The 18,645-nt window shown below is 56.5% G+C and overlaps 1 protein-coding gene across 1 annotated transcript; it reads left to right on the top strand.

Annotated features, from left to right (window-relative positions):
• The first annotated feature begins 6,752 nt into the window (after positions 1-6,752).
• On the top strand, positions 6,753-16,399 carry TMUB1 (transmembrane and ubiquitin like domain containing 1). Its single transcript, XM_005289730.4, has 3 exons — positions 6,753-6,871; positions 12,117-12,630; positions 15,024-16,399. The coding sequence occupies exons 2-3, from the start codon at positions 12,155-12,157 to the stop codon at positions 15,376-15,378; spliced, it is 831 nt and encodes a 276-aa protein (XP_005289787.2). The 5' UTR covers positions 6,753-6,871; positions 12,117-12,154; the 3' UTR covers positions 15,379-16,399.
• Positions 16,400-18,645: the final 2,246 nt, after the last annotated feature.

Here is an 18,645-nt window from a genome sequence, read left to right on the forward strand (position 1 = left end):
GTGTAAGAACGAGCTGTAATATTGTAGTGATTAATGGACATTGGATTCAACCCATGGTGCCTTACGTTAATGGCTGTTTCTGTAATGTAACCACCATAGTTAGTTGTGAGATTAAGTTTATTGTGCCTATATGGACTGTACAACATGTAAAAGCCTATCTAGAGCACTACAAGGAGGTTTCCCCTAGGGTTACCATATGTCCAGATTTTCCCAGACATGTCCGGCTTTTGGGCCTCAAATCCCCGTCCGGGAGGAAATCCCAAAAAACTGGACATGTCCGGGAAAATAGGGAGGGAGGGGCCGGCGGTGCTTGGCTGGGGGCCGGGGCCGCTGGGGCCGCTCGGCCGGAACCAGGGCCGGCGCCCCAGTGCCCGAGCCGAGCCGGGCAGGAGATGCCAGGCCAGAGCCTCTTGGTCTGGACCGGCCGGCCGCCGAAGGGAGCCACTCGGCCAGGGGGGCCGGACTGGGCCCCGCCCCGCCCTGCCCCATCCCAGCCCCAGCCCCAGTTTACCTGCTGCCTCCTTGTTTCAGGCTTCCCGCGAACATTTGATTTGCGGGACACAGGGGAGGGGGAGGAGCAGGGGGCGGAGCGTTCAGGGGAGGGGGCAGAGTTGGGGCGGGGACTTTGGGGAAGGGGCGGGGGAAGGGGTGGAGTTGGGGCAGGTCTGGGGGCAGGGAAGGGGCGGAGTTGGGGCGGGGCCGGGTCCCCGTGGGGTGTCCTCCTTTTTTTAAATTAAAATATGGTAACCCTAGTTTCCCCCATATCACCGGGAATGGGTCTCACTGCCATTCAGGGGCTATTAACTCATCCTCCTTACAAGCTGAGCTACAGAAACTCCGAACTCTGGGGGGGAGACTGGCAAACTCGAGATTCAGCACCACACCCAGGCGATCTCTAGGCTGGCAGCTACAGCTACAAACACAAAATCGCTCCTGGTGGGAGATTTTGCTTAGGGGGAGCCCCAGTGCAACAGGTCTTTTGAATATCCTGCTTCACCCATTGTGCTGATCATTGGTTTCCAAATTGTACTGGCAATTGGTCTGGTTCTGCTGGTTTGCTGGATCCAGCGACTGATGCGGCGGCTGCAATGGATGGAGGATCAGACCCGGTGCCACGGAGTAAGGATGTGATGGGGATACTCACTCAGCGCAAGCACCCAATCAACAGGGGGGCCTGTCACCTAGCAGCTCTGTGTTCTTGGGGAACTGGGGTGCAGTACCCAGCCTCTCTGACTCACGAAAGGCCTTCCCCTCTTCCCCCCCCCCCGCTTGAACCAAAGCTGATCAGAAGAAAGACTTACTAAAAGCAACGAAAAGGCCGTGGGAGACACACCTAAACCCCTGGGACAAGGGTGACAGGATTAAGGCAACTACCCTAGACTCATTTGCATTGAAGATGGGACAAGGAGGCATCTCCATTAGCATACAGAATGGAGAACAGAGATTCCAAGGCAAGAACCGCACTGAACTCTGGGACCAGAGGAGCAGGGAAGCAGTGCATGCTGGGGGATCTCTGCTCCAGATGTCAATGAACCTGCCTGCACCCACCCAGCTCAGTAGTTATCAGACCAATTCTAGTCATGAATCCTTGATTGGGATCCAAAATACTGAAGCAGCCTAGTTGCATTGCGAGCTCCCTGGAAGGAACACCGCCCATAGCCAGGAGTGATCAGCTCCCATGTCTAGCCTGAACAAAACAACGTTGATTTATTCCCTTGAGCCATCAGTTTACCCATAAACAAATCGAGTGTCTCCCTTGAACCATTGTTGTTTCCCTACAAAGTCCCCTACCCACGCTCCAGTCAGTGTTCCAATGCCTGGATCCAAACTCTGCATCAGTTCCACTGGGACTTCATCTTCTCCTGACTGATCGTGCTGGGGGCTCTGCCTGACTCCAGCACTCCGGACCCTCGGCTACCACCACCACCTGGGACCCCCGACTGATTCAAGCTTCACGGAGTGCTGAGAACCCAGCCTCTCTCTCTCTAGGTGTAGCCGTCTGACCCTGACGTGTGTGATCAGTGATAGTTTTCTAAACCTGACTTCTATAATCAAATGTAAGTTAGATGTAATGGTATCACTGTTTTGTTTGATTGGCTCCCCTATGGTTATTACCTGGCAATAAATAACTTTTATGGTTAAGCTGGCTGCCTCTCTCTCTCTCTCTCTCCCCCCTCCCCCCGTGGGTGTTTTTTGGTTTCCTCATTCGCTCTGCAGCAACGCTCCTCGTACCTAAGCTAAAGATCCCTGCAGCGCCCCAAAATCCTGTGGGGTTTGCTCATCCAGTGGGTTACTCCCAGAACAATTGTAATGTGAAAGTGGGGATAGAGACGTGCTGAACCTGGGGCCTATGAGGGTGGTGCTCGACCCAGGCTGTTCAGGCGTACCGTACCCACGGCATATGGGGGTGACAGCTTGGAGGTGCTGTTCAGGGGTTTGAGCATTGGCCTGCTAAACCCAGGGTTGTGAGTTCAATCCTTAAGGGGGCCTCTTAGGGATCAGTACTTGGTTCTCCCCCAACCACATCCTTAGCCTTGGCCCATCCTGTTCTTCCCCACCCATTCCCTGGCTATGCTGTCATCCCCTCTGGCCTGGGCTGACCTCTCTCCCTGCCTTTGCAGAGCACTCTGGATGGAAGAAGCTGTATTTTGTCTTGAGTTTGATCCCAGTAAGGGTCATACTGCTGCATGTCCAGGACTTTGCTGCAGGTACCTGCAATGCTAAGGTAACAGGCCCTGTGGCGCAGGAAGCCAGTCCCCGTAGTCCTGCTGATGTTAGCAGAACCGCCAGAGAGCATCCGCCTGGTGCTGTCTCAGCCCACGCTGCACAATGCTTGGGGAGGGGCGGGAGGAGGAATCAGCAGCTCATCGAACTGCGGCTGGAGGAAACAGACGGCTGATGAGCAGGGATGCTCCACTGTAAAACGACTGAGTCTACAACTTTGCGCTGGGCCGTGTGGGCTCCAAGGCACATGGCGTCAAGAGGCCATTTCTGTTCCCTGCTGGAGAGAACCATCCTCCCCACAGGGCTCCCAGGAGCCGGGAGGAGCGAGGATGCCGCCAGCACTGTCTTAGTTTTGGCACCTTCACTTTGTAGGTTTGCAGGAATAATGCTACCGGCAGTTGATTCAACCCAAACTTTGCTCCCTGGTCTCAGCTCTGAGACGCACGAGGCAGCTCTCCAGCGGAGAAATGTGATGTGACCAGCACTTGCCATGCTTACAAAACCCCTCAGGTCACACAGCTCGTTACTGCAATAACGTACTGCAGTTACACCTGGCTGGAGCAAGTCGCACAAACCTTCCGTCCGCAGGAGGTCAGGCTGTGCCGTTGCAGTGCTATGGTGAACTGCAGACTCAGGTGCTGAGGGCACAACATGAGCATGGGCGGCGGGTATCATAGGCAAGGCTACGATTTAGTCACGGGTATTTTTTAGTAAAAGTTATGGACAGGTCACGAGCAATAAACAAAAATTCACAGCCCGTGACCTGTCCATGACTTATACCAAAAATACCTGTGATTAAATCTTGGGGGAATGCTGGGTGGGGCATCCGGGGGTGCTGTTGGGGTGGGGGGGGGGGCTAGGGCCAGTGGCACCAGCTGCCGGGGGCCGCGCGGACGGCAGCTGCTCTGTCCATCTGCCCGGGGACTGCTGCCCAGGGCCTCTGGAGCAGCGGCTGGTGTGGCTGTCCCTGGGGCCACCTGAGTTGCTGGCCCTGGAGCCAGCTGCTTGGTGGCCCTGTGATCAGCCACACCGGCTGCTGCAGAAGTCATGGAGGTTGCAGAAAGTCACAGTTAGAAAAATCTCACACCTTTGTGCCACATCCTAGCTACCAAACAGCTGATCCCACAGCGATATCAACTGAGGTTTATTTGAAAGATCTTGGCAAGAACTAGTGCACAGGACTAAACTGGAGAGAAAAATTCTTCAGCACTAACACTCCCCTAGATTCAGAGATTCCAAGAGACCATTGTGATCAGCCAGTCTGACCTCCTGTGTAGCATGGGCCAGAGACCCGCCCCACAATAATACCCAGAGCACAGCTGTTAGAATAACATCCAGCCTTGAGCTAAAAATTGCTAGTGATGTAGAATTCACCATGACACTTCGTCAGTTGTTCCAATGGTTAATTCCCTTCTCGGTTAAAAATTGACGTCTTATTTCAAGTCTGAATTTGTCTAGCTTCAACTTTCAGCCATTGGATAGTGTTATGGCTTTGTCTGCTAAATGAAGAGCCCGTTATCAAATATTTGTTCCTCGTGTAGGTGCTTATAGAGTATAATCAAGTCATCCCTTAGCCTTCTCTTTGTTAAGCTAAATAGACTGAGGTCTTTGATCTATCACTGCAGGTTTTCTAATCCTTTAATCATTCTCCTGGCTCTTCTCTGAACCCTCTCCAGTTTATCAACATTCTCCTTGAATTGAGGGCACCAGAGCTAGTCACAGGATTGTAGCAACAGTTGCACCAGTGCCAAATACAGAGGTAAAATAACCTCTCTACTTCTACTCGAGATACCCCTATTTATGAATCCAAGAATCACATTACCCCTTTTTGACCACAGCTTCGCACTGTTTGGCTGATTATCCACCAAACCCCCAAAATCTTTTTCAGAACCACTACACCCCAGGATAGATTCTCCCATCACTTAAGTATGGCCTATAATATTTGTTCCTGGATTAATACATTTACATTTAGCTATATTAAAAGACATATTGCTTGCTTGCGCCCAGTGTACGAAGTGATCCAGATCGCTCTGAATCAGTGACCTGCCCTCGACATTATCTACCACTACCCAATTTTTGTGTCATCTGCAAACTTTATTTATATTTTCTTCCAGGTCATTAATAAAATGTTCACTAGCACAGGGCCAAGAACTGATCCCACTGGAAACACACCTGCCCATTTACAATTACATTGTGAGACCTATCAGTTAGCCAGTTTTTAATCCATTTCATGTCTGCCATGTTAATTTTATATTGTTCTGGTTTTTTCATCACAATGTCATATGGCACCAAGTCAAATGCCTTACAGAAATCTAGGTACATTATGTCAACACTGTTGCCTTTATCATCCAAATTTGTAATCTCATCCAAAAACAGTTATCAAGTTAGTTTGACAGGGTCTGTTTTCCACAAACCAATGTCGATTGGCATTAATTATATCACCCTTCTTTAATTCTTTATTAATTGAGTCCCGTATCAGCTGCTCCATTGTCTTTCACACAGGAGGGGAAATAGAGAAGCCCCTTACTCCTACCCCTGGTTTGATCCCTGTATACTGAGCCCCTGCACAGGGTGTTATGGAGGCAGGTTTTTATTCCAATATGCCCAGGATGGAGCTGCACAGAGCTGTGGGGGGAGGCGTCCAGCATGACCACTATGGGAATCCTGTGGCCAGCTCTGGTGCCCTCAATTCAAGGAGGCGGTTGATAAACAGGAGAGGGTTCAGAGAAGAGCCAGGAGAATGATTAAAGGATTAGGAAAACCTGCAATGATAGATCAAGGAGCTCAGTCTATTTAGCTTAACAAAGAGAAGGTTCAGGGGTGACTTGATTACAGTCTCTAAGTACCTTCATAGGGAACAAATATTTAGTAACGGGTTTTTCGGTGTGGCAGAGGGAGGTCTGACACCATCCAATTGCGGAAGCCGAAGCGAGACAAACTCAGACTGGAAATACGGTGCATATTTTTGACAGTGAGGGTAATTATCCATGGGAACAATTGACCAAGGGTTAGGATCTCTGAACCCAATGTGGCAACAATGTGGTGAATGGAACAGAAGTGAATTGACTAGGGGCCCCACAATGCCCTGCGCTGCCTGTGTATGGGGACGGGAGGGCTGGGACTACAGGCTAGGGTTACCATATTTAAAAAATAAAAAAAGAGGACACTCCACGGGGCCCTGGCCCCGCCCCTTTCCCACCTCTGGCCCGCCCCAACTCCGCCCCTTCCCCAAAGTCCCCGCCCTAACTCCGCCCCCTCCCCTGAGCGCCCCGCATTCCCCCTCCTCTCTCCCAGCCACGGGAAAAGGGCTGCCCGAGCGCTACTGGCTTCACGGTTTGCCGGGCAGCCCCAGACCCTGCGCCCCCGGCCGGTGCTTCCCCAGCGCCACTGGAGCCCGGGAGGGGAAGTGCCCGGCCGGCGGCGCAGGGTCCGGAGGCAGGGGGGGCTGCCCGAAGCCAGTAGCGCTCGGGCAGCTCGGCTTTAAACGGAGCCGAAGAGTCAAGGTAGGGAGCAGAGCCGCCGCGGGAGGGGAAGTGCCCGGCCGGTATTTTTCCCGGACATGTTCGGCTTTTTGGCAATTCCCCCCGGGCAGGGGTTTGATTACCAAAGAGCCGGACATGTCCGGGAAAAACCGGACGTATGGTAACCCTACTACAGGCCCCACAGAGAGAGAGAGAGAGAGAGAGAGAGAGAGAGTGTGTGTCATGTGATTACAGGCCCCACAATGCCCTGTGCTGGGGGGACTACAGGCCCCACAATGCTCTGCCCCACAATGCCCTGCGCTCGGAGGGGGACTACAGGCCCCACAATGCCCTGCGCTCGGAGGGGGACTACAGGGCCCACAATGCCCTACGCTGGGGGAGGACTACAGGCCCCACAAGTCCCTGCGCTCGGAGGGGGACTACAGGTCCCACAATGCCCTGCGCTGGGGGAGGACTACAGGTCCCACAATGCCCTGCGCTGGGGGAGGACTACAGGCTCCACAATGCCCTGCGCTCGGAGGGGGAAACTACAGGCCCCACAATGCCCTGCGCTCGGAGGGGAAACTACAGGCCCCACAATGCCCTACGCTTGGGGGCGGGGACTACAGGTCCCAGAATGCCTTGCGCTGGCGCCGGAAGCGAGCGGTCCGGGATGGAGGAGGCGGGTGAGTATCTGCTCTGGGCTCACAGGGGCCCTCCGGTCAGGCCGGGGCCGGGGCCGGGGCCAGGATCCACCGGGCACCGACCTGCCCCCCCCCGCTGCCCGCCCCCCCCGCTAACCTCCTCTCCCTGCTGCCCGCCCCCCCCCCCGCTGCTGCCCCCCCGTCTATCCCTGAGCCCCCCCGCTGCTGCCCCCCGACCAACCTGCGCCCCCCTCCCCGCTAACCTCCTCTCCCTGCTGCCCGGCCCCCCTGACCCCCAGTCTATCCTTGAGCCCCCCCCGCTGCTGCCCCCCCGTCCAACCTGCCCCCCCCCCACTAACCTCCTCTCCCCGCTGCCCGCCCAACAACTCACCTGCTCCCTTCCCCCACCCCATCTAACGCTGACCCCGCCTAGCCCCCGCCCCACTGCCTTTCCTGCCCTGCTCTCGCTGCGGGGGGGGCTGTCTGCCCCCCATATGCTCGCTGCTCTGTCCTGGCTGGGGGCTCCCCCCTCTGCCCCCTGAGCTCAGCTCTACCCTGCTCCGTGTCCATCCTCTCAACTAGTGCTGCCCCATGAGCACCCCACGGGCTCTGGTGGCCCCAGATCCCCGACTGCCCCGTCCCCAAGGCGCACGGAGGGGCTGGGCCGGGTCCCAGACAGTGGAGGAGCTGGGACTAGACTAGGGCTGCTAGACAGTCTGTGTAGCGGGGGTGCCGAGAGCCACCGAACCGAGCTGTCCCCCTGGATATCATGGAAACCACTTCAAGCCGGGGCCCGGCGCAGCAGCCCCCTGTGCCAGCACCTAGGGAACAAGGCATCAGCCCTTGTGGGAACGCTCCTGCACTCTCTGGCAGGCCACTCATACACCCTCCTCTGTCACTTGCTTCCCACGGTGGTGTGTTCCCCAGCGACGCAGCTGGGCTGCGCCCCAAAGACTCCCTCAGCCACCCATGCCCAGAGTGCCCGAGTGGCAGGCCCTGCAGGGAGGGGTTTGACTGCAGAGAGGCTGGGCGGCTGGCTTGCGGTGGTCACTTCTCAAGAAAGATGTTAATAATTGTGTCTCTGTTCCTCGTGTATGTAGATTGTGAGCTGCTTGGGGCAGGGCTCGGCCTTTTGTTGTTCATAGAGTCCAAGGCCAGCAGGGACGATTGTGATCAAATAGTCTGGCCTCCTGCATCACACAGGCCAGAGACTTGACCCCCAAAATCATTCCTTTGGCTCTAGACCAGGGGTAGGCAACCTATGCACGTGTGCCGAAGGCGGCACGCGAGCTGATTTTCAGTGGCACTCACGCTGCCCGGGTCCTGGCCACCCATCCAGGGGGCTCTGCATTTTAATTGAATTTAAATGAAGCTTCTTAAACATTTTAAAAACCTTATTTACTTTACATACAACAATAGTTTAGTTATGTATTATAGACTTATAGAAAGAGACCTTCTACAAACGTTACAATGTATGACTGGCATGCGAAACCTTAAATTAGAGTGAATAAATGAAGACTCGGCACACCACTTCTGAAAGGTTGCCGACCCCTGGTCTAGAGCTTATCTTTAGTTCCATGTGTCAATACTTTAGAGCAGGGCTCTGAGCCTTTCCAGACTGCTGTCCCCCTTGCAGGAGGTTAATTTGCCTGGCGTACCCCCGAGTTTCACCTCACTTAAAAACTACTTGCTTACAAACTCAGTCATAGAAATACAAAGGTGTCACCGCATGCTATTGCTGACAAATAGCTGACTTTCTGATCTTTACCATGTAATTATAAAATAAATCAATTGGAATATAAATATTGTACTGACAATTCAGTGTATAGTGTATAGATCAGTATAAACAAGTCATTGTCTGTATGAAATTTTAGTTTGCACTGACTTCACTAGTGCTTTTTACGTAGCCTGTTGTAAAGCTAGGCAAATCTCTAGATGAGTTGATGTACCCCTGGAAGACCTCTGCGTAGCCCTGGTTGAGAGCCACTACCCTAGATACGCCATCAATACCAATAGTAACATACAGAAAAGCTACATTTAAAATAAAGCTTATAAAGTAAAGCACTCAAAAGTTAGGAAATCCCTTAACTTGCTCCCTTGTGCATGTGCATTACGATACAGTCTTTAAGTACATGATCACTTACTGCTTTTTCCACAGGTTCCCTTGCCTCATTCAGTGCTCTGAATGCAATGTGGTCCCTGAGTGCGTAGCTATTTAATATTGCTCTTTGTCCTTATTTGGTGTGTGATCCCAGGCTTTGCTTACTGACCATCCAAACCCAGCTCTGACTACAGCGCTAATCTTGTGGAGCGAGCCCAGGGGAAGTCTTTTCATTTTTTGTTTGAGTTTTTGGGAATTCCTGGTTATTTCATTTTATCCAGATTTGGCGGGGAGGTTGGTTCCAGGTTCTGCCCTAGGTGGTGGGAGCTGGGTTGGAGGGCCAGCAGCAGCTCTGGGGCTCCTGTCCTGTGGGCTGGGCCTGGCTCCTCGCTCTGGATGTCGTGACCTGGCACACAGGCTTGCAGCACTGCCCAGGTTTGATGCAGGAGCAGCCAGGTTGCAACACCAGTCACTCCAAGTTGGACCGTTTAGGGGTGCCCCCTTGTCATGAAAGGAGGAGGCTGGGCCAAGCCTGGGTGTGTGGCGCTGTGACCTTGTGTATCAGGTCGCGATGCCCGGACAGGAGCCCTAGAGCTGCTGTTGCTGGTTGAGGTTTTTCATTTTATTTCATGTTGTTTCACTTTTGGGAAAAGATGAATTTCTCTTCACAAAGCACCTGTGAGATTAGACTGTGGTATTCCCATTTTATAGCTAGGGAATGACAGCCCCGAACCTCAGAGGTATTTAGCTACCCAACTCTCAGTTAAATCAAGGGGTGTGTAGATGCCTAGACCTGTGAGGAGCTGATCCCGAGAGAGTAGGGAAAATATTATTAAACACTTCCACTAGCTTTGGATGCACAATCGGAGAGTCCTATAAATGCCTCAGTTTCCTTCGGTGCTTTGCATGGAGCATAAAGGGTGAAAAAGCTGCTCTTGGGGCAGGTGAGGGGTGTGTGTCACAGGACTGGAATGGGTTGATAAGGACTGGCTGAAACCACCCAGGATCCACAAGACAGTGGAATCCCCAGTGGCCAGGATGGAGGTTTTCCCCCATCTGGAAGCAGAGTGAAGGCCCCAGGTGGAGAACAAAGGGGCGAGAGGGGTCAGGTGACTGGGCTAAGTTGGCCTTTGGAGATGGGCACCTGGCTGGAACTAAGGACAAAGGGAGAGAGCCAAGATGGTTTCAAGGGAGCCCTGGCCTGGAGTTGGCCAGGCTGGACTCTGCCTTCACCTTTGCCTCTCTGCTAACATCGGGATCTGAAGCCAGGTGACCAATAAAGTGTGGGAGGGCTGCCTGCTGTGAGTGCACATACTGACTGCAGGGAGCATGATGCCATGAAGGGGCACAGCATGGCCTTCTGCAGGCATCTGGCTGGGGATTCACAGAGAGAGACGGGGATCACTGGGCTGAAGGGCCAGTTTCAGAGCCTTGGCGGCTACAGACCTGCCCCAGTGGAACTGTGGGCCCTTGGGACCCGGCACACTACGGGGACTGGTTACAGGCTGGGGTACAGACTAGGCTCTGGGTCTTTGACAGGTGCCTAGACCTTTGAAGATCTGAGCCCGAGAGATTAAGGCAAAAATTGTCAAAAGCTTCCCTAGTTTTGGATGCCCAGTTTGAGACGCCTGGAGCCTTAGGCGCTTAGGAGCATTTTTGTAACACTTCAGATGTTCAAAGCACAGCCCTGATTGACTTCAGTTGCCATCATGAGCACTTGGCACTTCTGCATATCAGACCCCAGGTCTCAAGTCGGACATCCAGAAATGAGAACACACTGAAAAGTTTGGTTTAAGTGACTTGCCCAGCATCGCCCAGGAACTGTGTGGCAGAGGCAGGGACAGACTCCAGTTTTCCAGGACAGCATTCAATTGCCTTCGCCACGAGAACACTCTTTCTCTTCCTGTTGTCCCCTGCCTTATTCACGGCACACTTTCCTGGTGGGGTGGAACATGCCCATCGTTGGAGGGAGTTCACAAACAATTGCGTAAAGGGGATGGATACATGCTTCCTGCTTCGTCAAGAAATGAGCCCTCCACACAGCCTCCTTCACCACACAGACACGATTAATTCCCACAGCCCTATCCATCCTGTACACTGATTGAGGCAGGGGTCCTGAGGGTAATGTAGAATGTGATCAAGTAATTAAAGCTTATGCCCAAATAAATCTGTTAGTCTTTAAGGTGCCACCAGACTCCTTGTTGTAATTAAAGATTGTATTGTAAGTATATACACATGGAGTCAAATTAAGGATGCCCTTGTAACCTTAACTCTGGCATTTCCTTTCTTTTGAGTGCTCAACTTTGAAATCTCAGCATTCTTCTAGTGTAGATTTTTGTTAATGTAACCGCCTGGCTTTTTTAAAAAGCAAAGTGAAAAAACAAATTCCATTGTGTGGAACCATAATGGCCCCTAACACCTTTAGATCCCAGCACAGTCCTCTCCCGGTGGAGGTCAGACTAGATGATCATACTACTTCCTTCTGGCCTTAACATCTCTGACTCTACAACTCAGGCGAGCTGTCTGTGTGTGTCTGCTACTAGGTGGGGTGGGACACGTGCTTTGTCAGTGGGTTGCACATCTGTTGGCTGGCGTCAGAGGAATGCCGATGATCAGGAATCCAGAATTCCATTCCGGGCTGTGAAGAGGAGCATGTCTAGTGGTTATAGACCCTTCTGCCCCTGTTCCCCTGCCTGTCCCTGTCTCCTAGCGTGTACCTGTCTGTATCGTCTCCTCCCGCACGCACAACCTGTCTCTCTCTCCTCCTCCCCTCCCAACCCCCCCCCCGCATAAAAACAGTTGAAGTTTGCAAAGTTAGGAGCAACTGGAAAGGGGCGGCTAGTGGGAAGCATTAGGCAGCCTTGGCTAGACTGCGCTACCTGAGGGGGGACAATGGGAAGAGAGTCGAACGGGGAGGCCATGGCATGATGCAAACAAATGAGCTCAGAGATCTAGGCCCGTTGGGCTCAGCATCCCTCTAACTCGGCCGAAGCCTGCACTTAGTGCCCCAGGGGCATGGGGGTGTCTCCAGGACCTTCCTCCCTGGGGCATTCATGTTGTGCCCTGTGGGCCAGGCCCAGCCCGGGGAGGTCTTGCGGGAGTCCCTGTTGGGTGGGAAGCTGAGCACTGGCTGGGGGGGGCCCGATACTGGCTCCCAGGCTCACTGCTGCTGTTTTGTCTCTGCAGTTTGGTAATCCCGCTGTCCCCAGCACTGCCCAGCTGCCATGGCTCTGATTGAGGGCGTGGGGGACGAAGTCACCATCCTCTTCGCCCTGCTGCTCATCCTGCTGGTGCTGGTGCTGGCATGGGTCTCTACGCACACCTCAGAGCGGGGAGACCAGGTCTTTGCTGCCTCGCCCCCTCTGGCAGCTGGGCAGCTTGGGGCAGAGAGCCTGCTGGAGGATGGGCCGAGGGAACCCAGCATGCAAACCCCAGGGGCAGAGGAGCTCAAGGAGGAAGCGGAGTCTTCAGCGGGTGCTGTGCCAGATGGGCCTGATGGTATTGCGGCAGGGCTGAGGCACCGGGCCAACCCTGGATCTCCACAGTGCCCCCTGCAACCCCCCGGAGACACAGGTGCCAGCCCCGAGGCCACAGACAGTAGCCCCACGGACCGCACCATAGTGCTAAGGCTGAAGTTCCTGAACGACACGGAGCGCCTGGCCACGGTGTGCCCAGAGGAGACGGTCGGCTCTCTGAAGAGGTGAGAGGCCAAGCAGTAGCAAGCCGTGGGGAGGAGATGGAGCTCCGAAGCACAGCCTCACAGCCAGGCAGGCTCCCCCTCTCCCCCTTTCCTCTACCCTCCCTGCCTGGGGGCTTTGGCATCCCTTGAACCTCAGCTTGCCCTCCCTTCTCCTGCACTGAACGTGCTGGACGCGGCTTGGAGCCTGGACCGCTTTCTGCTGCCGTCCCTCCCCAAGGGGATAGACTTGTGTTCCCAGCTCATGTCTGTAGCGTAGGCAGCACCGTTGGTACCATTGATCACAGCACAGAGCAGGGTGATGGAGTGCTGGGCGGGACACACCCTGGCACAAGGGCACAGAGCAGGGTGATGGAGTGCTGGGCGGGACACACCCTGGCACAAGGGCACAGAGCAGGGTGATGGAGTGCTGGGCGGGACACACCCTGGCACAAGGGCACAGAGCAGGGTGATGGAGTGCTGGGCGGGACACACCCTGGCACAAGGGCACAGAGCACAGAGCAGGGTGATGGAGTGCTGGGCGGGACACACCCTGGTACAAGGGCACAGAGCACAGAGCAGGGTGATGGAGTGCTGGGCGGGACACACCCTGGCACAAGGGCACAGAGCACAGAGCAGGGTGATGGAGTGCTGGGCGGGACACACCCTGGCACAAGGGCACAGAGCAGGGTGATGGAGTGCTGGGCGGGACACACCCTGGCACAGAGCACAGAGCAGGGTGATGGAGTGCTGTGTGGGACACACCCTGGCACAAGGGCACAGAGCACAGAGCAGGGTGATGGAGTGCTGGGCGGGACACACCCTGGCACAAGGGCACAGAGCAGGGTGATGGAGTGCTGGGCGGGACACACCCTGGCACAAGGGCACAGAGCACAGAGCAGGGTGATGGAGTGCTGGGCGGGACACACCCTGGCACAAGGGCACAGACTGGCCTGGGGAGACCATGGTGGGACACTGCTAGGACAATGAGAGCACACAACGAAATGACAGACCATGGAAGGGAATATGTGGGGAAGGGCTGTACAGCCAGGTGCCTGGGGATGGGGATGGATCAGGGATGGGGGGCTTGCGTTGGGGCTTGCGGGATAGAGATTCATGGGGAGTTGGGCACAGCCAAGCCCCCGTAATGGGGGTATGGAGCCCTATGGAGGAAGGTTGTACTCAAAGCAGACTGCGAAGAGTTACAAAGGGATCTCACCAAACTGGGTGACTGGGTAACAAAATGGCAGATGCAATTCAGTGTTGATAAATGCAAAGTAATGCACATTGGAAAAGGTAATCCAACTATACATATACAATGATGGGTCTAAATTGGCTATTCCCACTCCAGAAAGAGATCTTGGAGTCATTGTGGACAGTTCTCTGAAAACATCCACTCAGTGTGCAGTGGCAGTCAAAAAAGCGAACAGAATGTTGGGAATCATTAGGAAAGGGATAGATAATAAGACAGAAAATATCATATTGCTACTATATAAATCCATGGTATGGCCACATCTTGAATACTGCGTGCAGATGTAGTCGCCCCATCTCAAAAAGATGTATTAGAATTGGAAAAAGCATAGAGAAGGGCAACAAATATGATTAGGGGTGTGGAACGGCTTCCATTTGAGGAGAAGATTAAAGAGACTGGGACTGTTCAGCTTGGAAAAGAGACGGCTAAAGGGAGGTATGATTTAGGTCTATAAAATCATGACTGCTGTGGAGAAAGTAAATAAGGAAGTGTTATTTACTCCTCATAACACAAGAACTAGGGGTCACCAAATTAAATTAATAGGCAGCTAGTTTAAAACAAACACAAGGAAGTATTTCTTCACACAAGCAGAGTCAACCTGTGGAACTCTTTGCCAGAGGATGTTGTGAAGGCCAAAACTATAACTAGGTCCAAAAAAGAATTAGATGAGTTCCATCAATGGCTATTAGCCAAGATGGTTAAGGACGCATGCAACCCCATGCTCCGGGTGTCCCTAAACCTCTGACTGCCAGAACCTGGGAGGATGTGGGCTGGATCACTCGATAAATTACCCTATTGCATTCAGTCCCTCTGAAGCACCTGGCACCAGCCCCTGTTGGCAGACAGGACCGTGGGTTAGCTGGACCATTGGGCTGAGCCAGTGTGGCCGTTTTGATGTTCTTAAGGTGGGGATATCCTATCCTATCTCCTAGAGCTGGAAGGGACCTTGAAAGGTCATCGAGTCCAGCCCCCTGCCTTCACTAGCAGGACCAAGTACTGATTTTGCCCCAGATCCCTAAGTGGCCCCCTCAAGGATTGAACTCGTAACCCTGGGTTTAGCAGGCCAATGCTCAAACCCCTGAGCTATCCCTCCCCCCTATATAAATGGGATGGTGGACTGTGTGTCTGTGACTGTGACATTTCCCTCCCTGTGTCTTCACCTTAGGGCCCATTTCCCAGGCCAGGAGCACCAGGTGCGTCTGATCTACCAGGGCCAGCTGCTGCGGGACGATGCTCAGAGCCTGGCTGCGTTGCACCTCACCCACAACAGCGTTCTGCATTGCCACGTCTCCCAGCATGGCCCAGCCCCCACGGCTGCTGGCCTCCGGGCCACTGCTGACCCTGTGCACACAGCCCTCAACGTGGGCAGCCTGATGCTGCCGCTCTTTGTGCTCATGCTGGCTGTGCTGTGGTACTTCCAGCTGCAATACCGGCACGTCTTCACCGCCACCGCCACCTCCTGCCTGGCTGGCCTCACCCTGCTCTTCAGCTTCATGGCCTTCGCTCTGTACCGTAGATAACACTGCCCACGGAGCCGCCGAACCCCGCCAGCCGTGAGAACATGCACTGTTCTGGGCAGAGCCCGCCTGCCCGCTGCCTCTACGGCCGAGGGGAGCCCGGGCCATTGGGCTGTGCTGCTCAGCCGTTTTGGTGGGGCTGATGACAGAGACCCCCCAAGTCCACGGGACCCAAGTCTGCTGTTGTAGCAGGAGTCCTGACGCCCAGCAGGAGGGCAGGGGCAGTGACTGTGGCCCCTATTTCCGAGTCCCATACCCCCACTCCACCTGGCGGCTGAGAGGAGGGACGCGGCAGTCCAGTGCGGTTCCCCCCTCCCCCAACGGCACTCGGGGGTGGTTTTTGTCAGGGTGGGAGCCAGAGCCTGAATTGTTACACGGGGGCAGTTTCTTCCTGCCTCTGAGGAAGGTGGGGGGACTTCTTGGTTATAAGGAGCAAGCAACTCTGCAGGACAGGCTGGGGTCTCCTCCTCAACGGGTTCCTCTGCCAGCCCCGGCTGCTGAGGGGAATCTGCCCAGACTCCACCCCCCCACCCCCCTCATTTGCTCTTTGCACGTGCTTGTGAACAGACTGGGCCCTTGTGCTCAATGCTTGCTCACCCACACACTGGCATACAGTCTGGGTGCTGTTGCGTGCCCTTCTTTCCCCTGCACACTTGAGTGCTCTCTCACACACACACACACACACTCTCACACAGGTTCCTTGCTGTGTGGAGTCCTGGACCTCGGCGATCGATTAGCCCATGGCCATTGCTGCACGGGGGAGCAGCGCCTCCGGGAAGGGGAGAGCTCTTCGCCCCCTGGGCTCTCTGGCTGTGCCCTCAGCTGATGCCAGAGTGGAGGTGGGGGGACGCGGCTGCTCCTGCAGGGGCTGACTGCGTGGTCTGCCCCTTTGGGGAGGGTGCCCAGGGGTGGGAGGCCCAGCCCCCTGCCCCGTGGGGTTCCTGGGGGGTGATGGGGCCTGCATCAGTGGAGCATGTTTCTCATTAATGCTTCTTTTAAAATTAAAAACTGTGAATGACTAAAATCTCCTCTGGCTGGTGTGTGTGTGTGGAGAGTGGGGGAGGGCAGGGGGAGAGGTGTATGGGGGAAAGGCGTGGTAATTGCCGGACCAGAATAGCCAGCTCCCTGCTCTCTCCTGGCAGACAGAGTGATTGCTGGACCAGAGGAATTGCCTGACCAGTCTCTCCAGGGGGGTGGGGGTGGGGGTGGGGGGGTGGAGGAGGAGGGGGCATAGGGGGAAGGATGCAGTGTGTGGAGGTGAGGGAGGATAGGGTGATTGTGAGACCAGAGTAGCCTGCTCCTTGCTCTCTCCAGCGGGGGTGTGAGGTGTGTTGGGGGGGGTGCGCAGTGGGGACAGGGTGACAGATCTCTCTGGGGGCAGGGGAGAGTGTGGAGAAGGGGTGCACTGGGGGGGCGGGGTGATGGATTTCTGGGTGTGAGAGGATGTGGGGGGAGGGAGGGTGTGGGAGAGGGGTGCACGGTGGAGACGGGGTGGCAGCTGCCCCAGAGGAGCCGAATCTCTCCTGGGGGAGGGGTGGGTTGTGGGAGAGGAGTGAGGGATCTCGGGGGGGGGGAGGGAGGAGAGTGGGGGATGGTGGGTTCTGGGGGAGGGGTGATGGATCTGTGGGGGGAGGGGAGTGGGGGATGGGTGGGTTGTGGGGGCACGGTGACGTATCTCGGGGGCAAGGGGAGCGTATGAGGGGAGTGGGGATGGGCAGGTTGTGGGGGAGGGGTGATGGATCTTGGGGGAGAGGGAGAGGAGTGGGGATGGGTGGGGTGTGGAGGAGGGGTGGGCGGGGTGGCAGATCTCTCAGGGGGGGAGGGAGGTGAGTGGGGATTGGGATGGGTGTGGGGGAGGGGTGACAGATCTCTCGGGGAGGGGGGCAGGGTGGCGGATCTCTCGGGGTGTGGGGGAGGGGTGCACAATGGTGGTGGGGTGGCAGATCTCTGGGGGGGTAGGGGAGGGGAAGGGTGTGGAGGAGGGGTGGCAGATCTCTGGGGGGATGGAGGGGATTGGGAATTGGGTGGGGGAGGGGTGCGCGATGGGGGTGGGATGTTGGATCTTGGTGGGCAGGGGAGGGTGTGCGGGGGATGGGCGGGGTGTGGGGGAGAGGGAGGGGAGTGAGGATTGGGTGGGGGCGGGGTGTCGGATCTCTGGGGGGGCAGGGGAGGGAGTGGGGGGATGGGCGGGGTGGGGTGACGGATCTGGTGGAGGGGGTGGGGGGACGGAGGGGAGTGGGGGATGGGCGGGGTGTGGAGGAGGGGTGTCGGATCTCGGGGGGGGCAGGGGAGGGAGTGGGGGGATGGGCGGGGTGGGGTGACGGATCTGGGGGAGGCCGGGGAGGGGGTGGGGGACGGAGGGGAGTGGGGGATGGGCGGGATGTGGAGGAGGGGTGTCGGATCTCGGGGGGGGCAGGGGAGGGAGTGGGGGGATGGGCGGGGTGGGGTGACGGATCTGGGGGAGGCCGGGGAGGGGGTGGGGGACGGAGGGGAGTGGGGGATGGGCGGGATGTGGAGGAGGGGTGTCGGATCTCGGGGGGGGGCAGGGGAGGGAGTGGGGGGATGGGCGGGGTGGGGTGACGGATCTGGTGGAGGGGGTGGGGGGACGGAGGGGAGTGGGGGATGGGCGGGATGTGGAGGAGGGGTGTCGGATCTCGGGGGGGGGCAGGGGAGGGAGTGGGGGGATGGGCGGGGTGGGGTGACGGATCTGGTGGAGGGGGTGGGGGGACGGAGGGGAGTGGGGGATGGGCGGGGTGTGGAGGAGGGGTGTCGGATCTCGGGGGGGGCAGGGGAGGGAGTGGGGGGATGGGCGGGGTGGGGTGACGGATCTGGGGGAGGCCGGGGAGGGGGTGGGGGACGGAGGGGAGTGGGGGATGGGCGGGGTGTGGAGGAGGGGTGTCGGATCTCTGGGGGGGCAGGGGAGGGAGTGGGGGGATGGGCGGGGTGTGGAGGAGGGGTGTCGGATCTGGGGGGGGGCCAGGGGAGGGAGTGGGGGGATGGGCGGGGTGGGGTGACGGATCTGGTGGAGGGGGTGGGGGGACGGAGGGGAGTGGGGGATGGGCGGGGTGTGGAGGAGGGGTGTCGGATCTCGGGGGGGGCAGGGGAGGGAGTGGGGGGATGGGTGGGGTGGGGTGACGGATCTGGGGGAGGCCGGGGAGGGGGTGGGGGACGGAGGGGAGTGGGGGATGGGCGGGGTGTGGAGGAGGGGTGTCGGATCTCTGGGGGGGCAGGGGAGGGAGTGGGGGGATGGGCGGGGTGTGGAGGAGGGGT

Source organism: Chrysemys picta, chromosome 2 (genome assembly GCF_011386835.1).
Source record: "Chrysemys picta bellii isolate R12L10 chromosome 2, ASM1138683v2, whole genome shotgun sequence".
In the NCBI taxonomy this organism is placed as follows: domain Eukaryota; kingdom Metazoa; phylum Chordata; order Testudines; family Emydidae; genus Chrysemys; species Chrysemys picta.